Here is a 12,379-nt window from a genome sequence, read left to right on the forward strand (position 1 = left end):
TTCTTAGTGGACAATGTCTCTGACATTTTCATCAGTTCAGCAGGTTGATGGATGTCCGTTGTGAGGTTCATTGGTGGCCACCTCTTGGCCCTCCTTGAACGACTTGTGCCATGAGAGAACTTGAGATGTGGACAAACAATCGCTCCCAAAAAGGCTTGCTGAATTAATGGAAATATTACGGTTGTGGACTTCCTAAATTTAACACAAAATTTGATAGCATACTGTTGCTCCACAGAACAACTCATTGTGCCATTTTATGTAACAACACTGCCACATTTTAAATCTAACACCTCCCTCTGCCTAATCCAGCAGCTTAGCATGTGCTGCAGTGTATTACTGCATGAGAAAGAAATTGGTCGCATTACCCACCTTGTATAGTATACACACCACTTATTGCAATGTACGATTTTGCCATGGGACCTAGCATCTTAGGACGAAGAAACACGTGCATCTGTCTGTAGCTGAAGTCGGTGTTACATGGGCATTTTAATATGGCAGTTTGAAGTGGGGAGCCATTTTGTATTATGGCTGGGTGATAGTCTCGGCACTCAACTGAGCAGTAGCTGTTTCCATATGCTTTATGTACTCCACTTTCTTTTGCATTGTGCATAGCTCATTATTTTATTTTCTTATTTTTGAATGAGTGGAAAGACCAATCATGGTCCATCAGAGGCTTCGAGTAACTCTTCCACAGCACAGAAACTCCTTTGTTTAAAGCTCAAATAAAGCCAAAAGAAGAAAACAAGCATAGACCATTTCAGGAGGGAAAAAAACTGTTGAAGTTTTTGCACAAGCAAACACTCCAGTCAAGAAGCTCTTGTTACATCATCATTGTTATCACCACCACCACCACTCTCTTTTTATGACAATTTCAAAGCACCAATACTTTGTCATTGGGCACACAGCATGGCAACCTTTCAAATTTGTATCACCAGTAGCCGCTCAAGCAGGCACATACTGATTTCGCCAAAAACAGAGGCAATATTTTAAGGTTCCTACTCATTTGTATCCACACAGAAATATTTGATTACAAAACAGCACAATCCACACACAGCACTTAATTGTTCAAAAACTCACATGCAAGTTGAAATTTATTCTATTTGCCAACAATTTGCTTTCAATAACCTAGTATTTTGTAAGAAACCAACAACCCACGTATAAACTGAAATTACAGCATTGTCCTAGTAAAAGGTTGTCTTGCAGCACAAGATTGAATAATTCTATTGTAGTTCTTTGCTCTGATGACCAAAGAGAAAAATCTATTTAAACATAATTTTAAGTTTAAGCACACAGTCAGCATTACTGATTTAATGACAGCATAAATCAGAACAATTATGCAGGAAACAACCTGATGACAAGTTCAGTTTGCTGTGGGACAATAGTGGTAATAGTGCAATGTCTTATGTACAGCTTACCAAAGCTGTTGACAAGCGAAGAATTGCCAACAGATTTCTTGCAGATGTAAACGTGACATCCTTGCTGTTGCGTGCTTCTCTTCTCATTTCCACGTATGAACCTGAAAGAAAAATGATTATTACATATTAGGCAGTTCCAGATATGGCAATATTACCAACTACGGTTGACACACATTCTGTTGTGTTATGATCTGTATGTCACTCAATCTCAGCAGCAAGATACTCAGGATCACATACATTCTTAAACCAAAGGTTACAATTTAAATTTGGATGCTAATTAAAAATTCAAAATAAAGAAAAACAACTGCTATAATAGTGATACCCCTGTTCAGATGAGAGTAACTCATAGTATTCTATTTTAAATGATTACAACATGTAATATTTAGCAGTACAGGTCACTACACACAAAGTTTTACAGTTGCTCCTTTGCTCTGACTGCAAATGGCCCATTTGCTTAAGTCATGACTAGTAACTGAAGCGTAAAGTGGTGTTACATGTAATTAGTGCAAAAGCTGTATCATGAGACACTGCCTACAGAAGGAAAAAGGAAAGTCTCCACACACTGGCCAGAAATGGCTCCACCAGATTTCAGAGACTTTTTCTTTCTTAGCATGTTATGTATGAGGAGTTTAATCTTAATTATTTTTCACTTTGAGACTCGGTTTTATTGTTAATGATAAATCTTTGTATTCCACACTCCTCATTTGTTTGCAACTGCAGAAAATAAGGCAGGGTTTACGGGCCTTGCAAACAACCAAAGCAAGCGAAACTACGTGTTGTGGGCCTGACAGTCAAGCAAAATAAATCGAACTACATGCTGCATTATGAAACACATCACTGACAATATTGTAATACATTATAGAAGTAACTCATTGATGGCGAAAGCTTCCTGAAAATAATTGGGTAAAAGTAACATCAGGAGGAGCGTTCTCCTTGCTCCTCTTGCCCACTCCTTTTGGTGCAACCCCTCCACTCAGTACAGCTACCACACCAGGACAATGTAGCAGTGTGTATTTGTTTTGTCTGTCTGTTAGCTTGAGAGGAGGACATTGTCCAAAAGTTTACTGACAATTTAATTTTGTTTTCATTCCTTTTGACTGCTCAATTGAATGGTGAGTGGCAATTTTTTACACCTTCCATTCTTTGTACTCCATCCTGAACTTTTGACTAGTGAAACTAAAGATTTTGTATCAAGGCAGACCTGAAAAACTTACATTAATAAACATTTTGTCAAGCATTAATTTTTAAAAATTATTTCAGCATGACCTATTCCAACAAGTCTGAACAACAGTCTCCGAATTATATACTAAATAGAGTACAAGCAACTAAATGAAATTAGAAACCTTCACTTAAACGTGCTATTGAATTCAAAACAGTGACATCTGTATATTTTTCATACATATTCATTTTATCAGAAGTGGAAGTCACATTATGCACAAGGGAAAATTTTTGAACACCACCTGCCTATTGGTGAAATTCTGGTTTACTACACTGCACTTAATGAACAACCACCAACCCATTTACTTGACATTGTTGTATACAAGTAATCATAATCGCGTTATATAAGCATATGTATATTTACATCAGAGAGAGCTCGTGGAAAAAGGGGGCGCCAACAACCACAATTAGAGAAAAGCTCCAGAAGAAGCAAAAGATATTTCTTCATTATACTTTTAACTAGAAATAGAATTAGCATTAACAGTCCAACTTACCAACAATGTAATCTGACAGTTCTTCAGGAATAACAGGATTCTTTTTCTTGCATAATGCAATGTAACGCCGCATTAACTGCATGTCCATTGATTTGAATGTCATCGGTGGTTGTTTGCAATGTTGGTGAACATAAGCAATGTGATGAGCCAGCCTGTGTAAGAAACAAAACAAAGGAAACTTTATACTACTTGCCATGTTGACATCTTTATTACTTTTTGCCTATATGAAATGAAAATCTCCCACTCCCCACATACACAAACAAAACACTAGAGAAGCTTCCCATAGCTTTCATCTGATCAAGTCTGTAACTACCAACATGTGACAGACATACAACTGGTCAAACACACAAAACAGTATTGCAATATTGTGTTTGAAGTATACATGGCATTCTTCATGTAAAATCTCATGTCAACTTTCTTCTCCACATAATTTACTAACTAAATCTACAGTGTTGGCTGCACTAAGATGAATACTATGTAACTTGCCATCTCATTACAACCTATCTTTTGGTCCTAAACCAGGAATTCCACAGTTGTTCAGATACATTATTATTACCTTTATTATCTGGACACATGCTGAACTAATCTATTAAGGAAATTCCAAAACAAATGTATCAATGAGGTAACAGCTAACTTCCAGTTTGCCGTAGCAGAGATATAATAAACTATTTTCGCTGCATCTTGCATAGAACGACATGTTGGCATCAGGCCATGAATGAGCTTCCCAAAAAAATGACACTTGTCTGGTTATTGTGCAAAACCTTAAAATTAATTGCATATCGATTGTCAGTAATTACATTTTAATTATTTCTTAGCCAAGAAAATCTATCCAGATATGTAAGAACCTAAAAATGATACTTTTAAGCAATTAATATTTTGTTTCTACATGTACCTGAGATCATTATCCCTGTCCGGCTTGTCCTGAATTAACCAGAGTAGGTCAAATCGTGACAAAAGGGCTGCAGGTAGCTGGATATTTTGTTCCACAGAGCGTTTAGGATTGTAACGACCATATGCTGGATTTGCTGCAGCAAGAATACTCACACGTGCATTCAGACTTGTCATGATACCAGCCTGAAAAAGGAACAAAGGCAAACATGCCACACGTTAATTAAAAAAAAAACTGTGACAGTAATTATAATATATATATAATTAAATGTCCAACAGATACAGCAGATATTTTAACCCCAACACATTTGTCAATGTGATTACATTATCATTTCTTACATTTAAAAGCAAAGTTCCCCTGACACTCATTTAAGTTAACCCTTTTTCTGCTACCAACATGATCTCTGCATTCCGTGCTGAAAGTGGGTTTGTTATGGCAGTAGGATCGTCGACTGCTGCGATCTGGGATTGCCACTACTGTGAGACACTTATCACTCACTCAAAAAATTTGTAATGAGCTTGCAGAATTAGCAACGCACTGATTTTAGCTCATATATTACAGTGTATCAAATGTAGATAAGATAATGAAATTTTATTTAAAACTGAGAGCAGAACAGTATCTTATTTCGTTCTGTAAGTTATTGAGTTTTACATCTGGAGGACAGTCCCACTCATTGTGCCAATTTCCGTCCTTGTGCATTGCAAATCATGTTGTCACAACATGTTTCATAAATGGTTCATAATAGTGAAACAAGATTTTCTGCACTTGACAGCATGCGATGAGGCATGTATATTGTATGAAAAATACTCAAAATGTTTTTATTTGTCAAGATACGGAAGTAACTTGTCCGCAGCAGTGAGGGGTCAATGGAACACGACCAGTAAACATGTCAATAGCACTTCACGAAAACACAGGCACTGCATTTAAACACCCCTTCAGCACCTGTGGAATGGCAGAGTATGAAAAGTTTACTTGTCTTCAGCTGTTAAGGGGTTAAGAATCAAAATTAAATTTCTATCCAAAGAAAATTTTTTCTCGAATGAGATTTTCACTCTGCAGCGGAGTGTGCGCTGATATGAAACTTCCTGGCAGATTAGAACTGTGTGCCCGACCGAGACTTGAACTCGGGACCTTTGCCTTTCGCGGGCAAGTGCTCTACTATCTGAGCTACCGAAGCACAACTCACGCCCGGTACTCACAGCTTTACTTCTGCCAGTATCTCGTCTCCTACCTTTTTCTGTTGAGAAAAAGAAGAGAGTTGGATTTATGAAAAGCAAACTGGAAATGTGAAAGTGCTTGTGCTTGTATAGTATATGAATCCTTTAGGCTTTTCATCCCCCCCCCCTCCCAATGCACACACAAATGGCCAGGTGTTCACCGGCCGGTACTATCCTTACTTACACTTAAAGAAGCTCAAAGAGTTTATTTAGACATATGCAACTGAAGAAGAGCAATCGTCCTGTAGAAAATGTTTGGCACATACTGAAGTAGGACAAAAAACAAAAACAACAAAATATTAGGAAACACAAATAAACTTCAGCAACTATCACTGGTTTCTCTGTCTTAAGCTTACGATGTTCCTGCCTCTTGTTTACACATTCTGCAAACCCAAGATTCTTCCTTCACTGTTTGTTTGTTTGTGTGTGTGTGTGTGGGGGGGGGGGGGGGGAGGAGGGTGTTTGAGGTTGAAAGAAACTTGCTTGTGCATTCACACTTGGTGGCAACTTTTGCTTTTTTTGAAGGCACTTTTTCTTACATTGCATTTTCATTACTTCCACTTCAACTCACTTTATGAATAGAACTGCAGTTGCATGTGTTCCACACTCAGCACCATATTAAAATGTTTATGTTGTTTTTTGTGTATGTTGTGAGCATTGCCAATGCATGAAAGTTTTTTTATGTATTTATATGTATGTGTGGAGGGTGGTGTGGGTGGGATGCAGTGAGTGGGTGACATTGTGTAGGGGGTGGTGAACATCTATATTTAATGTCATGTTAAGTGCCGAAAGTCAAGTATCCTTTTAGAACCCTGTACTGCCTGGATCGTAAGTTCGTTTCACAGATAACCAATTTCAGCCAGTTCAGCAATGAAGGGTTCTGAAAGAATACTAGGCTCTCAAAGATATATAAGATGGCCTCCTGCTTCCACTGACGATGTTATTATTTATGATTTTTTTTTTCTTTTCTGTTACGGTTTTCAGAATGCGATTGTTTTCTTGTAGTGTAGGAAGGTAGGTTTTTTTTTTCTCTGTTTAAATCCGTGCATGACTTTGATGGTAATTTTATGGTGGTGCAAGTGTTTCGCAAAAGTTGAGTGATTTGTCCTAAGCTTCCATACTCTTTATATCTGGTGTCCAATGTTCTCCACCACATGTATTACATTTCAGTTGGTATACTCCTGATTTCTGATATAGATATCTTTTCCCCCATCTTTTTTTTGGAAGTACCTTTGAATTGAATTGTTAGTTTGGTGGGGTATTTTTTGAAAATACTGGATATTCTGTATTTGTGGTTGTACATCACTGTACAAGATCTTTTGTCTTCTCTTTCTTTCTCCTCTTGTGTCATTCCTGTTCTTGTGTCTCGTATGTATGTTCGGGTGGAATTCTGTACTTGCATTGGCGATGGCTGGATGTTTGCACTTTCCTGTTCTTGATTTTATCATTCAGCTTTTTACTAAATGTTCTTTTCATCCCTTGCTTGTGGTTATATGTACTATGGTGTTAATTTTTTATAGCTGCCTGTGTCTAATGGTACTATGTTTGCTCAGTGGTGCATGTGAGTGCTCCTTGTTTGTGCGAGTTTGGGCAATTTGATGCCTGGTGTATTAATGCATTTGTCTCAAATATGTGTAGATTTTTCTGATCCTTTATGGTAATGTCCAAGAAATTTAATTGCTTAAGTCACTCTTTTTCTATTGCAAAATGTATCCACTATGAACAGAATTTATTTCTGTATGTTACTGGTCAATTTTAGTGTTTGTTTTACCCATAAGTGATGATCATGAAAGTTTCAGTTTCAGAGCATTGTTGCAGCGTATATGCAACAGTGTGAATGTGCTGCTGGTATATAAACACTGACATGTAGGCAGGGGATTAGTGTGGCATTCGTGTCTTTCCGACATGTGTGCAGCAAATGCGGGAATTTGAACTAAGGCTACTTCATTACCAAATGTATCCAAACAGACAAATGGCACTAGACATCCATCGAAGAATGAAGAATGTGTTGGGGGCTGCATGCCTGTTGAAAACCACCATTGTCAAATGGTGCATCAAATTCTGTGTTGGTTGCAATTCAACACAAGAAGTTGGTCAATCTGGGAGGCCAGCCACATCCATTATGGACAAGTGGGAGATACTATAGCACCTGCCCCATAGTCCTGATCTCTCCCCATATGATTATCACACTTTGATCGGCTGACAATTCCTGTAGGATGTGTAGCATGCAGTTATGGACCTCTTCACACAGAAGGACACGGTGTTTTACGCAATCAGTATCTTCAACCTGATGTGTCGGTGGACTGATTGGCTCAATGCTCATGGTGATTTTGCCTGATAGGTATAAATATTCTTCAAACAGAAACTTTTTGACTGCCTCATATCAGGCACAAGATATTACCCATATACCTAATCCAGTATATGATGTTAAACCGATCTGACAATATTTTGTTAAAAATGACTTGTTTCGCATGGCCCATAAATGTGTTTGCTATGGTTCCACATACTACTAGGGATCCCATTGGTAGAACCATGTTGAACAAGTCACACTTAAGATCTCCTCCGAGTTACTTTCTCTATAATCAACCCCCCCCCCCCCCCCCAATTCTTATCTCTGCAGAGCATGTAATACATAAATGCTAATTTACACACATGCACACCAACTTTTGTCTCTGCTCCCCACCAGTCTAATATTAATAATTTCGAAAGTTGGCAACACTCACAACCTACAGGAAAAACTAATGAAAAGGCATAAAATGTAATAATAATGTGCCGAGTGTGCAATGAAGAAAGGGAGTGGTTTGCAGAATATGTGAACTATCTAAACACTGTAAGATGCATGCTGGATTTATAAAGAAATGCGGTTTTTAATCTATACGAACCAAAATATACCAACATATTATATATTCATATTTCCAGAATGGGCACAGAAGATGAGTTGTAAATAAAATCAAAAAGCGTTTGGTATAAAATTATCTCTAATTGCAGTAAGCTTAAGAGAGAGAAACCAATGATAATTTATGATAACAGCTGCTGCTGCTGAGGATCATGCAAATGAACATATTTAATTTCAGCAACTTGTTGATTGCTCCACATGTAGAAACCGTAATCATCCTTTTATTAAATACCCATTTTTGGGGCAAAGACCACAACTCAGTAACCCTTTTTGTTTCCTTCATCAATTAAGAATGAAGCGACTCCTGCTTCAGTACTTTATTCTGTTAGCAAACACTATTAACTTGACTGATGTTTCATTGATATCTTTCTGAGGCCCATCTTCAACTTACCAGTTACCTTACACCTGAGCCCATTTCATTTTAAACATCTCTATTTTATGATCCAAGGAGTAAGCCTATCTTTTCCTGTAAAGGTTTTTGCTGATATTAATTCTGCCCTATTCATCGAGGGAACAAGTTGTTTTGAGCAAGATTTAAGTTTTGAAACCTTCAGGAACACACAAAAAGAAACGTTAAGTCCATTCTTCTTTACACTCACCTTTGCGATAGAAATTGTCTGCTGTTCCATGACTTCATGAATGGCAGTACGATCATATTCAGCCATCTTATCAAATTCATCTATACAGCATATTCCCTGGTCTGCCAACACAAGGGCTCCACCTTCTAACATCATTTCGCCAGTCAATGGGTCTTTGGTGACAGAGGCAGTGAGACCAACACCTGATGATCCACGGCCAGTTGTATACTGACTTCTTGGAGCTAATCGGTCTATGTATGATAGTAGCTGTGATTTGGCCACACCAGGATCTCCCATTAAGCATATATTGATATTGCCTGAGAAAAACAAATGCTTGTTTACTAATCAAAATGAAGACAAATTTTGGATATCAACATTTCATTTTAAGTAAAATTACGAACACTAATTTGAGATTTCCTGTAGACTTTCTCTGCACAGAGACAAGAGTAATATGCAGTGACACAAAGCAACAGAACTCACATAAAACTAACCTCTAATCTTCATGCCATTTGGACAGCGGTCTACACCACCAACAAGAAGCAATAACAAAGCCTTCTTAACATCCTCATGGCCGTAAATCTCAGGTGCAATGCTTCCTGCTAACTTGCTATAGAATTCCTCTTCCGTCAGTTGCTGAATTTCTTCTTCAGTCAGATCACCATCTGGTACTTCATTGTCCTCAGCTTTATTCACACAAACAACTCTCTAGAAAAGGAAAATTAATCACCCATATGAACAGTATTATTTGTTAAAATATCAGAAAACTTGGAAAGCAATTATGAATCTATGAAGGTCACATACAACTACATTCAACAATTAAAACTGCAAAACTGGTGAGTGCGAGTAGCACAACTACGCCTACAAAACAGGATCTTCATAGTCAAAGAAACAGCTAGAAGTTACTCACCATGAATAATTTATACTTCATTGGTGGAATACTAGGGAAATGCAGATAGTCTACAAAGAAGTTTGCTAATAAAGCACTTTGAGACCCATCCTAGAATATTGCTAAAGTGTGTGGGATATGCATCAAGCAGAACTAACAGGGGAGGCTGAAAGTATACACAGATGGGTAGCATTAATGGTCACAGGTTTGTGAGATCCATGGAAAAGTGTCACAGAGATGCTGAAGAAACTGAACACGAAGACCCTTGAAGATAGACATAAACTATCCTGATAAAGCCTACCTACAAAGTTTCACGAACCAGCTTTAAATGATGTCTCTAGGAAATAAACTACACCTTCCACAGGGATTGTGCAGACAAGATTAGATTGATTACAGCACAAATGGATGCATTTAAACAAGCATTCTTCCCACACTCCATACGTGAATAGGAAAGGGGAACAAACCCTAATAACTGGTACAGTGGGATGTACACTCTGCCTTGCAGTTCACAGTGTTTTGTGAGTACAAATGTAGAGGCAGATAATTTACATTGTTGCAGTCTTAACAAACCCTGTAGAACAAGAAAGTTCAGACCTCCAGTGAATGCTCAATTCAAATAAAATATTACTTTTTTTTTTTTTACCACTAATTTTAGCTTTTCTCCCAACCTACAGGTTACTCACATGATTCACTGGACAACAAATGAGTAACTTTAATACTACACTAAAAGAAAATCTAAACTCCAAGATCAGAACCAGACGACCCCACTATGCTGACCAGCCACCATATCATCTGGATGCAGTACAGAGGGGCATGTGATCAGCACAGTGCTCTCCCAGTTGTTGTCAACTTTCCAGACCTAAAAGCTACTACTTCTGATTTACACAACTCATCAATTGGTCTCACAAGACAGTGTCCTCCCATCAAGGAAAAATCCCTGGCACTACCAGGAAATGACCCCAGGTTCACCATATGGGAGTCACATGCACTGAACACTCAGCTTTGAAGGTGGACATCACACAACAACGTAAATTACTGCACATTTTAGGAACTTTTCAATACACTTCCAAAAGAGAATGCTGAACAATTCATGTCAACTCACAAATTCAGAGCTGTGAATCTCACATAATGTGGGTTGTGGTCACAGCTTTGCCAATTCTATGCCAGGAGGCATCAAAATTCCTTAATTTTTTAAACTTTAACACATTCACGTCAGTGCTAAGAGTTATGTTTCTCACTGTGAAGTGGTGAGCGTATTAATGCTTTCCTTCATTTGGTGGCACTGTTTTTCCCGTTTCTCACAGTGGGGCAGTGGTCATATTCAAGCACCCTAAGCTACCTTTTATTTTGAAAGTGGTGTAAGTCCATTCTTTTAAAACAATGAGAGGTCTCACAAAATAATTTTTCACTAAAGCACTTATTATGTGATGTACCATTTGCTCAGAAAGCTCTCTTATTGAAGGGTTACACAAAATTGTATTCTCAACTATTCATTGCACCTGGCTGATAGGCAATACATCATGACACATTTTGTCATCACAGTCACTGTGTTCCACATCCATGCTGCATAAAAGTTTTAATACAGCATATGTTGGTGTATTGCCAGTAACATAATTGGTAGAGTCAAGTGCGAGCCACTGACTGCACATGCTGATGTGAACAGGTTACACAATGTCCTTTTTATGTAAAGTTCAGTAGGATAACCTTCAATACCATAGCAGTGCACTCAGTTGGAAAACTGCATAGGAGTAATGAGTACATTACTTGCAGCATAGAATACAGTTCAAATATACCCAATGGATTATGTGATGTGTGCATATCCTAATAATAAATAAGGTCCCAATTACACGATTGTAAGCTAGAATGAAGAAGAGAGTGAAATGACAACATGGCTAAGTGGCTGTATGCATGTGGGATGTTTGTATAGAATAGGATCACATCAGAAGTGACAAGGAGGATACCAGGTGGAAGGAAATGGATTTAAGACAATACATGATGTGATTGTGGTTTTCTCTGTAGGATGAGAGGCTGAGGGAGATTGGTTACAGATGTTGGTCTACAAGGCCTGAGACACATTGAATACGGGCTTTGATGCCAGCTACAGTGGTATGGTTTTTTAGTGTAATTTGGGAAGAAGGCAGAAGGTCAGGGTGCGAGGGTTACGAGGGGGAATGACTTCTACACGTGTAACTTTGAACCCTTGTGAGTAGCCTAGGATTGTAAAGATTTACTGCAGCTCTGTCTGTATGGAAGCAATGTGGTCATGAAGAGCAGTTTTGGTATGTTGAGGTATTCAAGAGCTCTGAAGCCCCTAGACCATATACTCATTATGGTGAAGTGGAGATTTTGCCTGCAGAGAGTATGACGACGGACTGGTCTTCCTTCAGTTCTTGGACAGGTCTGATTTGAGGTTTTGGTGATATTTTTCAGGAAAGATTGGGAGATAGGGATGGATTACCTTAAGCAGATGATATTTTGGGAAGAGGAGAAGGATACCTTTGGGATTTGAGTTAGAACTGTTCTACGCAGGGTTTGTTCACTCTGTTGGTTGTAAGTCGTGATTGAATGGTGATGTGATATTTTCAATTAAGGTTAAGGGTGAATAAGGGGACATTCTGACTAGGGCATTTACCACTGAATTTGGGCGTGGGAAGATTAAAAGATTGGTTGAAAATATGAGATGACAGACTAGTGAAGGACCACTTGAAATAGGAAAAAAGACAAGATGAAGTCTCTATGTCAGGCAAATTGGACACTGAAAAGTCTGTGCAGAAAATAAGACACAC

General features: G+C 38.2%; 1 protein-coding gene across 1 annotated transcript in view; it reads right to left on the reverse strand.

Annotated features, from left to right (window-relative positions):
- The window catches only part of LOC126237216 (DNA replication licensing factor Mcm7), a 60,820-nt gene that overhangs the window by 14,680 nt on the left and 33,761 nt on the right, over positions 1–12,379 (reverse strand). The window contains exons 8-12 of the mRNA XM_049947102.1: positions 9,199–9,412; positions 8,729–9,024; positions 4,020–4,201; positions 3,128–3,279; positions 1,416–1,516 (exon numbers count right to left, since the gene is read on the reverse strand). Of these exons, the coding sequence (XP_049803059.1) occupies positions 1,416–1,516; positions 3,128–3,279; positions 4,020–4,201; positions 8,729–9,024; positions 9,199–9,412 (945 nt within the window). The remainder of the gene's footprint in view (positions 1–1,415; positions 1,517–3,127; positions 3,280–4,019; positions 4,202–8,728; positions 9,025–9,198; positions 9,413–12,379) is intronic.

Source organism: Schistocerca nitens, chromosome 2 (assembly GCF_023898315.1).
Source record: "Schistocerca nitens isolate TAMUIC-IGC-003100 chromosome 2, iqSchNite1.1, whole genome shotgun sequence".
In the NCBI taxonomy this organism is placed as follows: domain Eukaryota; kingdom Metazoa; phylum Arthropoda; class Insecta; order Orthoptera; family Acrididae; genus Schistocerca; species Schistocerca nitens.